A 19,863-nucleotide genomic window follows, 5' to 3' on the forward strand; every position below is an offset into this window, starting at 1 on the left:
ATATAAGCCAATAATTCCTTTGCTTAGAATTGTTTAATCTTTTCTACATTATCTGTTGAGTTTGGCTAAAATCAAATTAGAGGCCCCTCCTGACAAGTATGAAAAAATAATGCTAAGTGTTTTAGTGCACTGGGGTTTTTTATAAGACTCTACCACCTGTGTTCCCTTGATTATAAGAATGAACGAATATTTATTTCCAGATATTACTTGAATTAGTAACAGAGTGTTTCTTTATAACTGATTATAATAAAGTCCAGTAACAGAGTGGTTTACAATTCATAGTCTTGTTATATTTAGAAACAATCCAATATCTGGGGATTTATTCAACTTTCTATATCTTTAGAGTTCTTTGATATTTGCATCATATTTAGCTTCATCCTCACTTCCTTATCCTATCCTAACCCAGTTTAATGATGTTGTTTCTCTGTTATTGATTTCTTCCTGGTTAACTCTGGGTAGTTTACAAAAATAAAGCAAGAAAAGAGGACCAGGGTTGATTATCAGGCTACACCATCTGTTATGTGTCTTTAGGCAAGTTCCTTAAATTATCTAAGTCTCGGTTTTTTACCTGTAACATGAGTATAATAATACTTGTTCTAACCAGCTCAGGGGATTGCTATGAAGATATAAATGGAATAATAAATATTCGTGTACTTTGCTAATTGCAAAAAGCTAGACAATTATATGAATTGTGATATCACAATTGATCCTTTTCTATAAAATAATAATATGTAAATCAGAGGTAAAAAACTTCATTAAAACAATTTTATGTTTTTAGGTAAAGACAATGAAACATTTTGGTGTTGGCACAGATTAGAATAAAATACTGATGAAATGTTCAAAGTTACCCAAATTAAAATGCATAGTACATTTAGCAGTCAACACTAAGTTTAGGATTTATGAGAAAAACTTCAAAAAGAGTCTAATATCTCACATTTGGATTATTAAAATTAATGATCAGGTAATAAAATAGGATGTGTAAGACACAGAAATATGATTTAAAGAAAGTAAGTGCATGGACTTTGTAGTCAGAAGGACGTAGAGCTGTAAAAAGAAAATGTTCCATATTTGTGCTCTCCAATACAGAAGCCAAGAGCTTCAAGTGGCTACTGAGCACCTGAGTGTGGCTGGTGTGATTGAGGAACTAGATGTGTAGCTTTATTTAATTTTAAGTAATTTTGATTCAAATTTAAATAGCCTCATGTGGCAAGTGCCTACCATACTGGACAGTGCAAACTTTTGTTTTTGTTTTTCTGTTTTATTTTTAACATCTTTCTTGGAGTATAATTGCTTCACAATGGTGTTAGTTTCTCCTGTATAACAAAGTGAATCAGCTATACATATACATATATCCCTATATCTCCTCCCTCCTGCGTTTCCCCCCTCCCACTTTCCCTATCCCACCCCTCTAGGTGGACACAAAGCATCGAGCTGATCTCCCTGTGCCATGCAGCTGTTTCCCACCAGCTATCCATTTTACATTTGGTAGTGTCAAACTTTTGTTTTAAATCTCAGTTCTGCTAGTTAGTATCTGAAGGATCTGGGTATATCTTCTCACCATTCTCTGCCTCAGTTTCCTCATCTGTAAAATAAGAAGTCAGACTTGAAATTATTGGACTGTTTAAAGTTCTTAGCATAATGCCTGGCACAAAGGAGGCATTGAATAAACTTTGCAAAAGCCAGGGCATGGAAACAACCTAGGTGTCCAACGACAGATGAATGGATAAAGAAGACGTGGTATATATATACAATAGAATATTACTCAGCCATAAAAAGGAACGAAATTGGGTCATTTGTAGATATGTGGATGGACCTACAGTCTGTCATACAGAGTGAAGTAAGCTAGAAAGATAAAAACAAATATTGTCTATCAATGCATATATGTGGGATCTAGAAGAATGGTACAGATGAACCTATTTGCAGGGCAGGAATAGAGATGTAGATGTAGAGAATGGACATGTGGACACAGTGGGGGAAGGGGAGGGTGGGACGAATTGGGAGATTAGGATTGACATGTATACACTACCATGCGTAAAACAGATAGCTAGTGGGAACATGCTATAAAGCACAGGAAGCTCAGCATGGTGCTCTGTGATGACCTAGATGGGTGGGATGGGAGGGGTGGGAGGGAGGTCCAAGAGGGAGGGGGTATAGGTATACATATTGCTGATTGACTGCATTGTACAGCAGAAACTAACAAAACATTGTAAAGCAATTATACTCCAATAAAAAAATAATTTCTTATTATAAGTATCAGTATAGTGGTGATGGTGGTGGTAGTGGTACAGATATGAGTGTAACAGATGATATAACCCTGTTAGAGCAGGGTTTAAAAAAGTTTACCTAGTTTTCCACATGTTCAATGAAAGATTTAAAGACCCTAAAAAATGAGGGTATTTCATCAGAAGTAATATTTTTTGTCACCTCAAGAATAATAATCATAAAGTCTATGTTAATACATATAAAAATATTCATAAAATAATTTTAAGTGAAAAAGAATACAGAATAACATACACACCCTGACTGGTTTAAGTATGTAAAATTCACATCTAAAAACCAGCAAACATCAGAGTCATATATCACAATTGCCATCAGTTTGTAAACATATCTCAAACACCTATGAGTTAGGCTGTAAACTGTTACCTCATTTCAGCAATTAGGGAGCTGAAACATTGAAAGTTCATGTGACTCGTCCAAATCAAAGAGTTAGTCATTGGTAAATAGCTAGTAATTATAAAGTTAATGCTCTTTCCACTGTATATCAATAACTTTTGAGAGATTAATGCAAGTGATTTTAGATTTTATACATCGTTTAATCATCACTAACTACTTCTTACTTTCTAGTAATTAAGATACGAAACATTTTCAATTAAATAGGTTATATGAATTTCTATGTTCCTGTGTCAAACGGGATTTGGGGTAGGCCTCAGCTACAGAAAAACAACATTTCAAAGACAACTGCTACTCTACCATATTCTGTGTCTCATGTTTTATTCTGCCTTTGCCTTTGTTCTGTTTGCAAACAGTAAAGAAAGAAAGTCGAGAAACTAAAGTCAAATAGTTTCCAGAAAATACTCTGCCTATTACCTCTTCTCTTGACTTGATTTGGTAATATGTAAAAACTGATATTATCAGCACTCACAATAAGTACAGTTTACCTATGAAGAATGAGTCCATAGTTGTAAGTTGTTTGTACAATATTGATGGACTCCAAAATAAAGAAAACAAAACTAAAAATACAGTACCACTACAGCAAACACAAAACCACCTTAAATCTCCCCAGAGACTGTAAGATGAAACTTTTAGAAGTGAATTGGCTACTAGGGATGAATCCCAAATCCACAAATTTAGGAGTTTTGTTTTCATTTTAGTTTAGCAAAAGTTGACATGCTTGATCTATGCTCACAAATATAACCATTCATGATAAGGCCATGTCAAAAGGCACTTAGAAAGTTTTGCTTTCAATTATGAGAATAAGAGATATTTGAAAATAATTTATTATAGTTTTCTTTGGCCTTTTTAAATGTATATCCTTACATACAAGTTGCTTTATAAAGTTGCAATCATAAACATATGTACAAATCTATGTTCTACTTTTTCTATATATTGATTATATTAATCATTATCAAATTCATTACATGGTCTTCACAATCATCATTCAATAGCTCTAATGTATGTAAGAAACTGTAAACACATTTTAGGTCATTCTAACGTATTGGGGCAGTAGATATATAATATATATCATAGACAGTGTTAAGAGTGTGGACTTTTGAGTGAGACAATCTTAATTTTGAATTCTGACTTAACCAACAGCTAGCTGTTCAATCTTTCCTTCTTTGTTTCATTCACTTATTCAAAAAATATCCATTGAGAGTCTACCATGTGTCAGACCTTGGTGGATGCTGGGTATATATTTAACTTGATTGGACAGATAAATTCCTTAAATTGGAAGACTCAGATTGTTAAGATGTTAATTCTCCTTAAATTGTTCAATAATTTAAGTGGAATCAAAATTAAAATTCTGATTTTTTTTGTTTGTTTAGGATGTTAAAATGTGTGTGTGTATGTGTGTGTGTGTGTGTATTATGTGTATGGAAATTGAAAAGTTGATTTTAAAATTTATTTTAAAATGTAGAGGACCTCTAATAGCCAACCCAAAACAAGAAAAACAAAGTTGGAGACTTACACTACTATAGTAAGTGTGTAAGACTTACTATAAAGCTATAATAATTAAGACCATACATACTTGCATAAAGAAATTAATGGAATATAATAGAGAGAATAGAAGTAGGCCACTACATGTATGCTCATTTGAATTATGATTAAGATGCCACTGCAATTCAGTGGGGAAAGTACTGTCTTTTCAATAAGTGATGCTGAAACAATTAGTATCCATATAAGGGAATAAAAGGAATTTTGACCCTTATTTTACACTATACACAAAAATTAATTCAAGATAGATTAAAAACTTAAATCTCACAAGTACAGACAATAAAGATTCCAGAAAAAACACAGGAGAATATCCTCACAGTCTCAAGGTAGATTAGGGAACTAAAAGCACCACATATAAAAGAAAAAATAATACATTGGTCCTCATTAAAATTAGTTACTTAAGCCTTAAAATCATCATTAAGAGAATGACTGGGAAGAAATATTTATAACACATATATTGGACAAAGACTTGTATCTGGAATACATGAGAAAATGAAAAAAAAGGGAGAGAGAGAGAGAAATGAGTATATGCATCCACCAAAAGGCAAACAAGATAATTGAGTGCACATGCCCACCCATAGACTTATACAGAAATATTTAGCTTTATTAATAAAAGCCCTAAACTGAAAACAACCCATCAATAAAGGGTCCATAAATAAATTGTGAGCTATTTATACAATGGACTACTATACACCAACAAAAAAGAATGTATATATGTTTATTTTATGTATATATGTATATATACATATGTGTATACAGGTACTGTGCATCTTTTGAAAGTTCATTTTAAGCCACTTTGCTTTTATGAAAGACCTACATTAGTACGTGTGCCCACTAATCAAAATAAATCTGAAGTGGATTTTCATTTTTATGAAAAGAGGAAATTGCTTCTTCACTTGATGCCATTTCTTTGGCTTACAAAATGTTTCATAGGAATGCTGTACTTTCAGAGAGCAGGGAAACCTGTTATATACACATATGTATATATTTTTTATATATTTACATGCTTACTTATAGTTTATTTTCTTCTTGTTACTCTCCATCTTATGGTTTGGAGATTTTCTCCATTACTGCATTTTTATAATATATTTGGCATTAATTAATCATGCTTAGAAGAGTTGATAAATAGAACAAAACCACATTACTAAGAAAAACTTACTCATCATGAATTGTGAGTTGGATTTGTCAACAATTCATCTTATCTCCTTAATACGGAGGAAAGAAAAAGGACGATATTTTACACTAAGAGATTTTAAAATAACTTCACATGTTCCAAAACATGGACACAGTCCACACAGTAAAACTACTCAGTGTAAACTTTCCTTGTATAATTGCTAGGCTTTTATGAACGTAATTTGATGCTAGAAGTTTATAGTATAGCCAAGTTAAAATAAGAATGGTTTTACATTTAATCATTGTACCTTCATCCTTTTCATATTACACCAAAATTGCTGTAAGAAAGGATACAAAGTTGAAAATAAATGCATTTACTGGCACTCTCTTTAGATCCTAAGCCAAACTTGGATATTTTGAAATAAAATGTTCTACTTTACCATCGGTAACTTCCAAATATGCTTTTGTGATGATACTTCCGGCAACATTTAAAGTCTGGCAGATATAATAACCAACATCAGATCGCTGGACATTAGTAATAGTGAGGTCACCAGTCTGGGAGACTGAAAAACGGCTGGATGATTGTGGTGGCTGATATGAGAAAAGCAGATTCTAGAACCCAGAATTTGGGAGGAAAGAATAACAATAGGTTAGTTGCTAGTTTCCAACATGTTGGCATATATATACATATATTTACAAATAGATGTATAAACTTTTACACACACACAAACACACATACTTGTGTATGCAAATAAGCTAAATATCCTCTAACACATACCCAGATATAGATGTGCACACACATAAACATATAAATGCACAAGGTTTAATGATCTAGCCTTAAATAGGGTTATTTGAAAATTTAAATGAATTCTAAATATGGATATATGCCTTTATAATTTCAATTTCAAACAATACTAGATATAAAAGGATGTTAGATACCATTAGAATTAAAAGTTTTACATATTTAACCAAAACAAAGTCAAAAGCTTTGTTTCACATAGATGTGCCTATTAGGATTCTAAACCCTAGGCCTTTTAATGTATAAAAACAACATTAAAATTTAAACACATTCTGACAAATTAAGTTTAAGAATATCATTTAGGCACCATTATAACTATGTTTGTTACCTGTCCATTATAAAAGTTCACTGATCTATCAAATTGTTAACAGTTTCTAGTTTTTCTGGTTAAATGGTGAGCACATCTATTACAAATTTTTAATCAAATACTGAATTTAAGAATTCATAATGGAGTTTTATTTTTGCAGAAAGTTATCTTAAAAACAAACTCAAGACAAAATGTGATGTTATTCTGTGGTACAAGTTTCTCTCTATGAATCAAAATATCATGCTCATTGGAGAGAGTGCATATTTCATGTAAAAAACACATCATGTCATTGTTTTTCATGAAATAAAGAATATCAACATTTCTTCTAATCAAATAAATTTGATACTTTTTAAAAGTTTAGGTGCCTTTTAACATCTGTCATTTACAAAGGCTTAACTACTATTGCTTGGAAATGTGTCCAATGACAAAATTTTAGGTAACAGTGAGTTATATCATTAAATCAAACCAAACCAAATCAAAATTATTTCAAAGTTTGATTAGATGACAATGAATAATTTATTTAAATAACTAAATGAATCATTTAAATATTACTCTACTAAGAAGAACTGCTCGTGGATTTACTATTATCGCTACACAGGTATTCTTATATAATACACTTTCAATTCTTCCTGTTCTACTAAAATATTTTGGTTTTTTCTTGTCTTTAATTTGCTGTCAGCAAATTTAGTCCTTCGAGGCCAAATGAAAGGTATTAGAACCAACTGAGGTATTAGAACTTAAATGACAGCCTCTGTACCATAGTCAAGTTGATATTTGCCTACCAAAGTGAAAATTATAGTGAACTTGATGGCATTGCATACAAATGATTAGTCAGTGCAGTCAGTAAACTACCTGTGTGCTATTTGTATGAACACAGTAGAAGCAAGATCATAAAGCAACACACCCAAGGTTGATTTAAGCAAAAAATAAAAGAGGTTAGGAATAACTGTATCAAAAATGAATGAGAATACTTTTTTACAAGTATCAGAAACAAGTAAAGGGAAATGTGTACATTTACTGAAGAACTGAAGTCACTAAGAGATGAGAAAAAATTTGTGTTTTGGCCATCATCAAAAAATCTACAAACAATAAATGCTGGAGAGGGTGTGGAGAAAAGGGAACCCTCTTGCACTGCTGGTGGGAATGTAAATTGATACAGCCACTATGGAGAACAGTATGGAGGTTCCTTAAGAAACTAAAAATAGAACTACCATATGACCCAGCAATCCCACTACTGGGCATATACCCTGAGAAAACCATAATTCTAAAAGAGTCATGTACCACAATGGTCATTGCAGCACTTTTTACAATAGCCAGGATATGGACGCAACCTAAGTGTCCATCGGCAGATGAATGGATAAAGAAGATGTGGCACGTATATGCAATGGAATATTACTCAGCCATAAAAAGAAAAGAAATTGAGTTATTTGTAGTGAGGTGGATGGACCTAGAGACTGTCATACAGAGTGAAGTAAGTTAAAAAGAGAAAAATAGATACCGAATGCTAACACATATATATGGAATCTAAAAAAGAAAAAAAATGGTTCTGAAGAACCTAGGGGCAGGACAGGAATAAAGATGCAGACGTGGAGAATGGACTTGAGGACACAGGGAGGGGGAAGAGTAAGCTGGGACGAAGTGAGAGAGTGGCATGGACATATATACACTACCAAATGCAAAATAGATAGCTAGCGGGAAGCAGCTGCATAGCACAGGGAGATCAGCTCGGTGCTTTGTGTCCACCTAGAGGGGTGGGATAGGGAGGATGGGAGGGAGATGCAAGAGGGAGGGGATATGGGGATATATGTATACATATAGCTGATTCACTTTGTCATACAGTAGAAACTAACATACCATTGTAAAGCAATTATACTCCAATAAAGTTGTTAAAAAAATCTAAAAAAAAAAACTATTTTAAACTTTCCTATTATTTTTAAAGTGAAAGTGTTTCAAAATTCCCTCTTTAATAAGCTGAGGCCTAATAGTGAACTTAATTTTTAAGACCACAGATCTCTATATTCTAGCTTCAATATATATAGAAATGGTCACCATTTGCTATCAAGTCCTACTCTCTATACATTTTTATAAACCAGAATTTTCTATATATATTATATAGAGTTTTCAAAGAGTTAGAATATACTGAACTATATTCAATAAGACATCTATGTTAAAGAGACTTTCATATAGTTTGATGAATCTTTAATTGATAGAAATATGATAGATAAAACATAAAGAAGCAAAGAAGACACTTCAGATTCCTGGTGCTTTCAGAAAAATTGCACTAATTATCATCTTTGTTTTAAATGTGTGTAAATCTCTTTTAACATATAATTACAAATCTCTGAATAATAAAAGTTATAACTAATAAGTTGAGAAAAAAATAGTTTTAAAAAAATGTGGCTTAATTGGAAATAAAGGTAAATTTTATACGATAAAACAATTACTATTCTACATACCACCCTGTGTACCAAAACTAGGCAGGGAAAGTTTGAGAATTAAAACAAGGTAGGAAATTTTGTGTTTTCTTTTATTGCTGAAATGATTAGGTTACTCAGAGATTTCTCAGTTCTCTTAAAGCGACAGCTATGTGACTAAATAATTTGTTGCTTTTTGTTATATATCTGGCATTCATCTTTACTGATTGAAATATTAGAACAAGGTCATACCTGACTCCCTTCTCTCCTCCAGAAGATAGCTGGTTGAGGATTTCCAGTTGCTTCACACTGGAAAGTTACAGTTCGTCCCAAGGCAACAACCTGGTCACGTGGTTTCACAACAAAATGTGGAGGTTCTGAAGGAGATGAAACAAATTACCCTGAATCAAAAGCATGGAGTCATTGTCCTATTTGAGAAAATTTGCTGATATCCCAAGTGCTGCTGTTATTTTATACCAGTTGTTATGTACTCTATAGATATACATAATGTATAAATTATCATCCTTAACCTAAATGAAGCTAAATTAAGTGCACATTCATAGAGTGGAATCGTGTAGTTCTGTAAAGAGGTTTTTTTCTTTTTAATTACTTGACCTTCTAAGATTAACTACCTTATTAAAAAGAATTCTTGAACTACAATTTGACCCTTTACATTCAACGTATGCCTGAAATTCGTATGAATAAATATATTTTCTTATTTAGAGCTGCTTAAAGGTGCATGGATATTAATCACAGACACAAGGACCTCCTGATGTAGGTAGGCCCTAAAATTAATTTAACTCAAAAGCTCCCGAAATGCTACCATGAAAATTATAACCATTTAAAATCTTCAGTCCAATTACTTGAATAGAAATGAATTTAAAGCAATAGTGGAGTCGAATGCCTCTTTCATTTACATAGGCAAGGGCATGTTCAAACAGAATATATATGGAAATGAGGGCAAATTTGAAACATCTGCTCATCCTGACATTATAAATACTGCCAGCTTTGCCCAAACTGTTTGATTTATACAGGCTTAAATGGCCACTTCATCCAGCAGTGAATAGAGTGTCAGAAAATTGTGTCAGTTACATTGAAAACAATGGCAGCTGAAAACATGAGGTGTGCTGATGGGGTCACTCGCTGAAAAAAAAAATTTAAAGAGCTTGTTTTGGGGCTGTGCTTTATGATTGGAAAAAATGTGCACTGAACGTAAGTCTTTCTACCTACTGTTTACACTTTTCAAATTCATTTGTTATCAGCTGTCTGAAACGCCTAATTATTCTCCTTTCTTGTCTCAGATCAAATTGAAGTGAACGTTTCAAGCCAGACATTTAACAGTTTATACAGGATAATCCACTTTTTAAGACTGTTCCATTATTTCTAACCTTTTCCTTAAAAGTACTTTTAGTTACTTATGTCAGTCACTTAGGATAACTGCTTAAAGTGAATATGAATCAAAAAGTATGTTCAGATTATGTCCACAAGTGCTACTTCTCTGCTCATGAGAATATGACTTCTTTGTCAATGAAGATGAGTATTTGAAAGGGTACATTTTTCTCTTGCTAAATATTTTCTGGTCAATTGTATCTGAGACATATATACAAATATTTATGATATATAATATATAAGTTTAGTAACTTTACACATTTGTATGTATACACATATATACATGTGTGTAAAATGGAATATAAAACCCCTTTAAAAAAGGAGATATGTAAAACAACTTGCATGGTCACAAAACTGAAGAAAGCAATTAGATCTCCTAACTTCTAGATTAATGTGCTTTCTTCTATACTCCCTTTTTATTTTTAATTGAGGTTTAGTAGAAATTATACCATTTGACTAGAAAATTATAGGAGACCTGAAAAATCAGGTCAAATACCTTCAAATGTCCTGTAACTTCTAGGGAAGAAAATACAAAGTTAGGAGAATAAGTTTAGGTTCAATTTGGTAATGCTGACGCTCTAGCTTATAATTTTTTTAAACTCTGATTGTAATTGACTGGTTTACTCATGACTTTGGCAAGCACTATCATTATCCAGGTATAATAACAGGCATGTTCATCATTGCCTGAGGATTTTCCTCCACACACATCCATACAGGAGCGTTTGATTCCTTAGTTAAGGGTTGGAATAACTGACATAGAAATCAGACCAAGAAATTGAAAGGACTGACTGGATAATAAACCAAATCCAGAAGAGAGTTTGGTTTGTTTCAATGAAAGAAAACCAAATGATTAATTAAGTGAATGGGAAAATATGACTTTCCAATATATGCAGGGAATTTGAGTAGGAAAATCTAAATGTTCAAATCACTTAGACAAGAAAAACTTCGGGTGGTCTCTTTTCTAAATCTCAGAACCATGTCTAATAACATGTGCCAGAATCCATGTTTCTTTTATAAAACACCAGCTCTCCTCAAACCTCAAAGACGTATGTGGGAACAAGGGATACAAACCCTTATGCAAACTACATTTATCCTGCAGCAATCCTTCCACACAGGATATTTGCCTGGAAATGAATTTACTATATCTTATAGGCATATCCTCCAGCCAACAGCAACAATGACATCAGCCATGAGGCATGTCTTAGAAAAAATCCTTTCCTACATGTATGTTAAATATTAGATATAGACATATCTCTAAGAAAAAATTTAAATGGATTAAATATGCCTTTTTCAATCTTCTATCACCATTACTTATCTATTTAGATTGAGAAGGCCAATCACCATATGCATCTGATGTTCATGATAAAATGTTGGACTATTTTTCAAGGGCTACAATATTTAAACTTGCCATAATTAAAAACACATAATCATGTTACTAATATGATGTTCAAGTGTTGAAAATATAGAAAATTAGATAAGCAAAGAAAAGCTACCTATAATTCAGCCATGCAAATTGTACCATATTGTTTTAAAATATTCTCCTACAGTATCACTTGAATGACTGTTTAAATGGTCTAAATACAAATTACCTTAATTATTTAACTAATCTATTGTCTTTAAATTTAGATTGTTGCTAATTCCCCCGTTAAACACAATGGTGAGATTTACATCCCTCTCAATTTTATTCAAGTTTATTTCAACTGAAACTCTCTCTGATAGGACACTTTCCTCCTAAACCTCACAAACACTGAACATTAACATCCTTGACAAACTTAGAATAGAATCTCCTCTTAATTGGCACTTTTATATTAGTGAGGTTAAACATTTATATTCACATTACCCTGTCATTGATATCCTGTTTGTTGTGGATATTGTGTTCTTGCGCTTAACTTTTTTTAAAAATTTATTTTATTGAAGTATGGTTGATTTACAATTTTGTGTTAATTTCTACTATACAGTAAAGTTGTTCAGTTATACATAGATATACATTCTTTTTCATATTATTTTCCATTATGGTTTATCCCAGGTATTGAATATAGTTCCCTGTGCTATACAGTATTCCCCTTCTAAATAAAAAGGCAGGGTATGGGTTATGGGTCATAAGGGCTGGAATGTTAGAAAAGATTAAAAACCTTCTATCTCAATGGTGTACAAACTTTTTTGTCTTCTTAAGCCATGAAACTTCTCCTCCAAACAAATTCTTCCTCAAAGATCTAATTCCTAAATAGATAACAGCTTGGGGACAGGAGAAGGGGTTCCATGAAGTGGCTTCTGAAGCCATTTCTGGGGGTCCCTCTACTTTAGGTAGTGGTTCAGATAACATCAGCCTAATCCAAACACTGCCTTTTAAATTGTGCTTAACTTTTTGATTTCTAAGAACTAAGGATAAGCTAAAATTTTATCTACTTCTCAAAAATGTTGTAGATATATTTTTCCATTTATTAAAAGTCTTTCTAATCTAGTTAGGCATTTTTGTTGTTCTATCAATGAAATTATATAATATAGATTACATAATCATATGAAATTATATTATATAAATATTCACTCTATTTTCATCCTGTATTTTGCTTTTATTAAATTTTAACCTATCTATATTTTTTCATATACAGAAAGCTATTTTCTTCTAATAGCTCATTATTGCATCACCATTATTGAACAATCCATCCTCTTATCTGTATTAGTATGAAATGACATGTTTATAATATGTGTATAGCTTTTTAACTTAAAACATAAGAGAGATTCTTTTAGGGTCAAAATTATTCCCTGGAACACCATACAAAATTCTCCAAAAATGGTGCTCCAACGTCCTTAAAGTATGTGAATGGACCTTCTCCAAAGTACTGATTATGAAAGTACTTAGAAACCTTTATTTATATGAGGACAAATTGTTCATCAAAGCAAACTTTGATAAATTTTAGACACATCATGTGGTTGTTTCTTACATAAAATGAAATGATTCTGACACATAGAAATGAAAATGAGTGCAAACAGCCCTAAGTGCAAGGTTATTCACCAGCAGGACTTTTAATGACTATTATTGAATAACAGTTACAAAAAGACAGACATGGATTCATAAAAGTATTTTGGATCCCCCAAACCCAAACTGTCCTCTGGGCACCTATTTTTCTTCTTTTGTTTATCTTGTGAGATATAAATTGAAATAGTACTTAATCAAGATAAAGACCTATCACTTATTTTATCACTCATTTAAAAAGAGAAAAAATAAAAGGATGCAGATCACACATCATTTAATAAGACATAAAGTTAGCAACCCCATTACCTTTACTCTTTGTCACAGTTACCCATACTTCCTGCAGACTTTATTCTGTGCAGTCTGTCTTTGTGGCCAATGACAAGTGAAACATGGAGGCTGATTGGTTGAAGGACATGGAAGGGTATGGATGGAAAGGGGAAGAGAAGTTCCAGTCACAGTGACACGATGATTAGAAGATGGCCAATAAAATGTCAACTTACCAGACCCAACTAAAACAAAACAAAAAAAGAAAACATGGAATAAATAAAAATAAACAGAAAATGAAACAGAAAAAGTAATAAGATTTGACTTAACAATGATCGTCCTTTTTAAATAAAATGAAGAACACATTAATATTTGGATACATGGCTCATACTGTCCATGAATGAATATTTGTTAGTATTCCCAGCATCATCATAAATCATTTGAGAAAAATAGAAATGAATCTTAAAACCTCTACTTTGATTAAATGGCAGAGCTACAATGAATGATAGCTATGAAATTATATAACACTTTTCAATGACTTTACATTTTGCTACCAGGATTAGATAAGTATATATGTAGTGGGTTTAAAAAACACACTATAAATCTTAACTGCTAATGCTACATAGAATAGAAATCAAGCATCTTAATCAAAGATAAAGAAGTATTAAATCCTGTAACTCCACCATCAGATTAATTTTAAAAGGTTCATGCTGCCAATGATATTCTATTAAACCCATGCTTCTCATACTTGAATAAGCATAAGAATCACCCTAAGATCTGGTTAAAATACAGGTTATGATTGTATAGGTCAGAAGTGTGACCAGGGAATTTGCAGAACCCATGTGCTGCTGGTACAGGTCCATAGGTTGAGTAACACGGTTAAAAAAAGGTATTATATTTGAATTTTTGCATATTTTTAATTGAGAAAACACACAGGAAAAATGTAAACACATTATGGAAACAGAGAAAACTTTATAACACTATCTAATAAAGTTATAATCACATTACCTGTTTTCAATGCTGAAACATTGGGTATTTTAACATAGAAAGCTCAAGTATTACATATTTAAAATACTGGAAAGCAATTGTTTTGCTCTTTTAGAAACAAAGGTAATTACTGTCAAATGCAGAGCTTTTTTGTAATAGCCCAGTAGACATCCACAATATATTCTACTCAAATAAATAATGTCCATGTCTTTCAGCAAGTCACAACTAATTAGACTTGATATACATTCCGGTACTTTAAATAAATGAACTATGCCAAGGACTGCTGCTGTGAAATGGTAGTTTTAAAATAGAGAGAGGAGTTCTCTTGCATATTGTTACCACATATGCAAAATTTAAAGGTAATTCAGAAGCACATTTTAACTCACACGTTCCCTTTAATGTGAGTGAAATAAATTGTCTACTTTCACTCTAAGGTAAAAACTCTAAGCATAATTTTTCAATCACGCAGGCAAGAAAAGTTAAAAAAAAGCACACTCTCATTTGCTCAGGCATAATGTTTATCATAGCATAACTATGCTATCCAGATTTGAAAACAAACAGAGGATGGGACTTGCTTCCATTTCTCATAACCTTAAAGATGATGTCTTTTAAATGACAGGAAGAAATGTTCAGAAACTACAAGAGAGAGAACCTGACAACTGTAGCAACAGAACTTTGCTTTGAGAAAACAAAAAGTCATAAAATTATCTTTGGGGTAATCTGAAAATAAATTTGATCCCATTAGAGTGATGCAGTTAAAATCAAGCCTTATTTGAAGTCAGGAGATCAGAGGAATGATTCCTAAATAGTTTCTAGTCATGTATTTTCAGTAATGTAAAATTTCTTAAACAGTTTCAAAAATATTTAACATGTTAGAAACCAAAAAAATCACTGGGAAGCAGCTCATTTAAAATTTTAAAAAGCACTTTTCCCTTGCCTATAGGTTTTACCAGCAATTAAACCATAGCAGTTGAATCTTTTAATTAAAATCCAGTGTGTTTAAGAATGTTAGGCTAATGCATTTGCATATCACATCAATGACAATTGATAACTGTAAGGTTTTTCATAGTCTATTAAGGACCCTAAAACTTATCTAAAACAACATCTAACACAGAAGCTCCTAAAACATCAGAGGTTTTTGAGAGGACCCTATCTTGAATGATCATTTAAGCTTTTAACAACCATGATTATCAGGAAGTAATTCTTCTTATCTAAATGAAAACCTGTCCATCACAATTTCACTTGTTCGAGTTTCAATAAACAAATAAATGCCATTTATACCCTCCAAATAAAATCCTTTTTCTCATTTGAAGAAAATTATCAACCCAAAATTTCTTTTCTGGAGAATAAATGATAGAAATTTCTTTAAGTTTTTCTCAGATTTCCCCTTTCTCTGTATTTCTCTCAGGGTCAGGTCAAAGGATTTTTTTTTTTTTCCATACAAAAAGCAGAGATCTTCTACACAACAGGCAGTGCCTATTATTGTCCGGTTAGGAAAGTCCAGAAAGAATTAGAAAAAACAAGAGTCATTTGGATCCTGTTCATTCATTATCCTCTAAAGCTCCTGGTTTATGGGTTGCTTCACTCCCACCCTCCACATAACTCGTCTCATCTTTTTTTTCTGCTTTAAAGGCTGGGAGCACTTCTACCCCAGCTCCCCTTTCTCCCTAACAAAGACAGAAAGCCTGTCTGTCTCTATCTCTAATAAAACAATAAAACAATAAAATGTTAGCTCTGGAAGTGACCTTAGAACTTATCAGTCTAACCCTATCTTTTTGCATGAGAAAATGGAGAACCTAAATTGTTAAATAACTTTCTCAAGGTCACAGATGACTAACCAAAGGCTGTCTTCCAGGTCTCTCGACTAAATCCATGTCTGTACAAATTTCCCTACTAGTTAATCAGTTTGGGGAGAACTATATGCAATAGGACACAGAATCCATTTGATTTTACATTTAAACTATCATAAACTGTTTAGTCTAAAATCATTACTACCTACACATAAAAATAGTTTTAAAGAATTCCTCATAACATTAAAAATCTTTAAAGAAAATTTAGCTAGAGTTTTAAAAAGACGTGGGAAACTAACAGGTGAGAAGAAAACAGACTTAAAGGCTCTTACAAAATTCACCTTTATGGGAAAAAATGTAATGCAATCATTTCTTAAGGGTGAACCAATTTTAATCATTTCTTGTCTTGAACTCAGTATAAATTGAATAAAATACTACTCTTTTGAAGCATGAGAATAATATCTTAACAAAAATACTTTTTAAGGTAAATGTGTCAAATAGGAAGGTAAAAAAAACTTAAAAAATAAATATATATTTTAAAGAGGAAAACCTTGCTAGTTTTTCTTTCTTTTTTTTTAACATTGCAACATTGTGCAGATTACAATCCATCTCCAGGAACAGCTTTAAATTTCCTTATGTTGGAGGGAGTTTGGAAAGGCATGAGGGATTAGAGAATTTGCCACAAAGTTGAGTTTGTATACAAAGCATACTGTTTTCACCTAGATTTTATTTTCTTGGGGTTGGGTGGGGGAGGAAGAGAAGTTAATCAAAGTCTAATATATATATATATATATATATATATATATATATATATATATATATAATACATATATATAATACACATTAATTATATAATTTTATAAAACCCTGGTTCTCTTTTGAATCTAAAAAAGAAAAAGAATAGCTTTCTTCCAAATATTTGGAGATATACAAACATTATACACTTGACTAACAGTTTTTAGAAAAAGAACTGTTCAAAAAGTTTGGCAGAATTTAGCCTCTTTTTCTCTCTCTGTCTCTCTCACAAACACACACACACATACACGCACTTAGAATAAGAGATTTCCTTCCTCACTTGAATGTGCCATCAAAGGGCTCCAGATTATCTAATTAGTTTGAAATCTTTTGTGTTCTAAGAATGTACATTGTTCAGACAATAATTTCTAGGTATAAATGAGAAGAAGCTAAGAGAGAAAAGAAACAAAAATGAAAATAAGGAAGCAAAGAAGGAAAGAAGAGAGGGAGGGAGGAAGGGAGAAAGAAAAACTCATTTTTTCTATCTGCTTGTCATATTCAGGAGACATGAGTCAGAAAGATGATAAATGTTTGAAAAAATTATACAGAAGCTGGAGGAAAAGGCTTTTTTTTTTTTTTTGGTCTGAAAAAATAAGTTAGCTGGACAGATACTTAAGAAGTCTTCAGATTATGTCTAATAAATACAGGGACCAGCCAATCTTAATAACTACTTAGGCCACAAGAGAAGATAATGGGCCTAAATAATAGCATGAACGACTTAGGAAAAGTATAGAAAAGAAGCAGTTAACAGTAAAGGTCACTGAACCATGAATTGGTTGCCAACTGTGATGTCTCTAGAGGTCTTTAAAAATGGGATTTATTTCCATTTGGCCACAACAGTTTAGCTATATAACGCTGTCTGGTAAAGAAACAGAGTAGCTGACTCTTAAAGTCCTTTCTATGCTATGATTTTAAGACTATGGAAATTCAGAGGTAAAGCAAGACAACAGATATACCCCTCTGCTTCCAATATTTTTCCTTCAGATTATGTATACCCAAATGTATACTCTAGTAGAAAACGTCCTGGAAAATATTATTTTCAGTTAATATTACCTAAAGTTGATGAAGTACTTTATACACATAGCTCATATGATAAATCCAGGAGATAGCAGAAAATTCCAAGAAAGTAAAATATTTGCATGATTAGACAACATTAAAATTACAATTTTGTTATTTCCACATTGAAATCTCAATTTTTGAAGCATAGTGGCAAAAACATTTGAGTTTATCCTTACAAATTAAAGTACTGAGATTCTTCACTATTAGCAATGGGCTATACAATTATTTGTACTGTGATGACAGAAGATTTCACAGTATTTGGGTCTAAAATAATTTAAGTATTCTAAACTCTTAGAATGGCCCTATAGAATATTTCATAGTTAAACAAATTTACAAACAGTAGGACCAATCCTACTAGCAAATATCAGAGAACAGCAGCTTTCTTAAACGGGCTACAAATGAAATCACCCTGACTATGGAATTCTTCTGCTAATTCATAGATATTCATTTTCATTATTAGTAGCTAAATTGTAGTGAATCCCTAAATTGATGTGATTTTTTTCATTCTCATACACAGTGCTTTTTGAACAGCAGGGCTCAATTAACAAATCTGACAGACTAGAATTGTAAATACCACATTCCAGAAGAATATGAATGGAGTAAAGTAATGAGTTACAAGATTTTTTTGAGAAGAAACACATTTTTATTAAAACAGAGGAACACTCAAATTTTTAAGTAGTGAAGTATCTACATTTGAACTGACAAATCCCAGTCACTGTTACACCAGAGAAATTATACGCATAGATACTCATGAATGATAATATCTCTAACAATTAAAAACTCTCAAGATATTTTAAAACTAGGTATGATTTCTTTTTAGAGAAAAGATTGAGTTTAACATAAAAGCCTGTCATTACATCTTTCAACTTTTCAGACATAAAAATAGAGTGATTAAGAGGAACATTTTTAGAATATATTTAATGGATACATAAAATACCATGAACTTTTCCCCTCCACTCAAATATCTCACTTTATTCTTTATATCAGTGGTTCTGGAGACAATTCTGATTGTCACAACTGAAGGGGGGGTGTTTCCGGCATCTACTAGGCAGAGGTCAGGAATGCTGATAAACATCCTACAACACACAAGACAGCTTCCCACAACAAAGCATGATCCAACCTAAAATGTCAATAGTGCCAGGAATGAGAAACCTTGCTATCTGCACAAAATACCTTGCACTATGCCTGACACATTACAGGTACTCAGAAAAAGTTAACATTCTTCTTTCCTTCTGCTTCTACAAATGTCCCCACTGCCCCCAAAAGCAGTTTTTTGTGTGCGGTATGCAGGCTTCTCACTGTTGTGGCCTCTCCCGTTGCGGAGCACAGGCTCCGGACACGCAGGCTCAGCGGCCATGGCTCACGGGCCCAGCCACTCCGTGGCATGTGGGATCTTCCCGGACCGGGGAATGAACCCATGTCCCCTGCATCGGCAGGTGTACTCTCAACCACTGCGCCACCAGGGAAGCCCCAAAAGCAGTTATTAAATGGTGCAACTTAGTTATTTGCCTGCTAAAGAGTCTGAGATTGAAATGCAGCTACCCAGCAATCTCTGATAATGTGTATGCCACCAGACATAGGATCTCAGGATCATAATTTTGGTGGTAATACTCCCTAAGTCAATTTAGAAAGCCAGAGACCTAGAACTTTCCTCTCCTTCTTCCGAGAGAGACACAATTCATTACCAAATTCCACAGCTTTCATTTCATAACTATTTCTCCATTCCATCCACCTCTTTCTATCTCTATTGCCACCACCCT

At 32.6% G+C, this 19,863-nt stretch overlaps 1 protein-coding gene across 1 annotated transcript in view; it reads right to left on the reverse strand.

The window, feature by feature from the left end:
* The window catches only part of ROBO1 (roundabout guidance receptor 1), a 412,086-nt gene that overhangs the window by 83,871 nt on the left and 308,352 nt on the right, over positions 1-19,863 (reverse strand). The window contains exons 7-9 of the mRNA XM_060098621.1: positions 13,709-13,717; positions 9,098-9,222; positions 5,766-5,937 (exon numbers count right to left, since the gene is read on the reverse strand). Coding sequence (XP_059954604.1) covers positions 5,766-5,937; positions 9,098-9,222; positions 13,709-13,717 — 306 coding nt within the window. The remainder of the gene's footprint in view (positions 1-5,765; positions 5,938-9,097; positions 9,223-13,708; positions 13,718-19,863) is intronic.

Source organism: Mesoplodon densirostris, chromosome 5 (genome assembly GCF_025265405.1).
Source record: "Mesoplodon densirostris isolate mMesDen1 chromosome 5, mMesDen1 primary haplotype, whole genome shotgun sequence".
Lineage (NCBI taxonomy): Eukaryota > Metazoa > Chordata > Mammalia > Artiodactyla > Ziphiidae > Mesoplodon > Mesoplodon densirostris.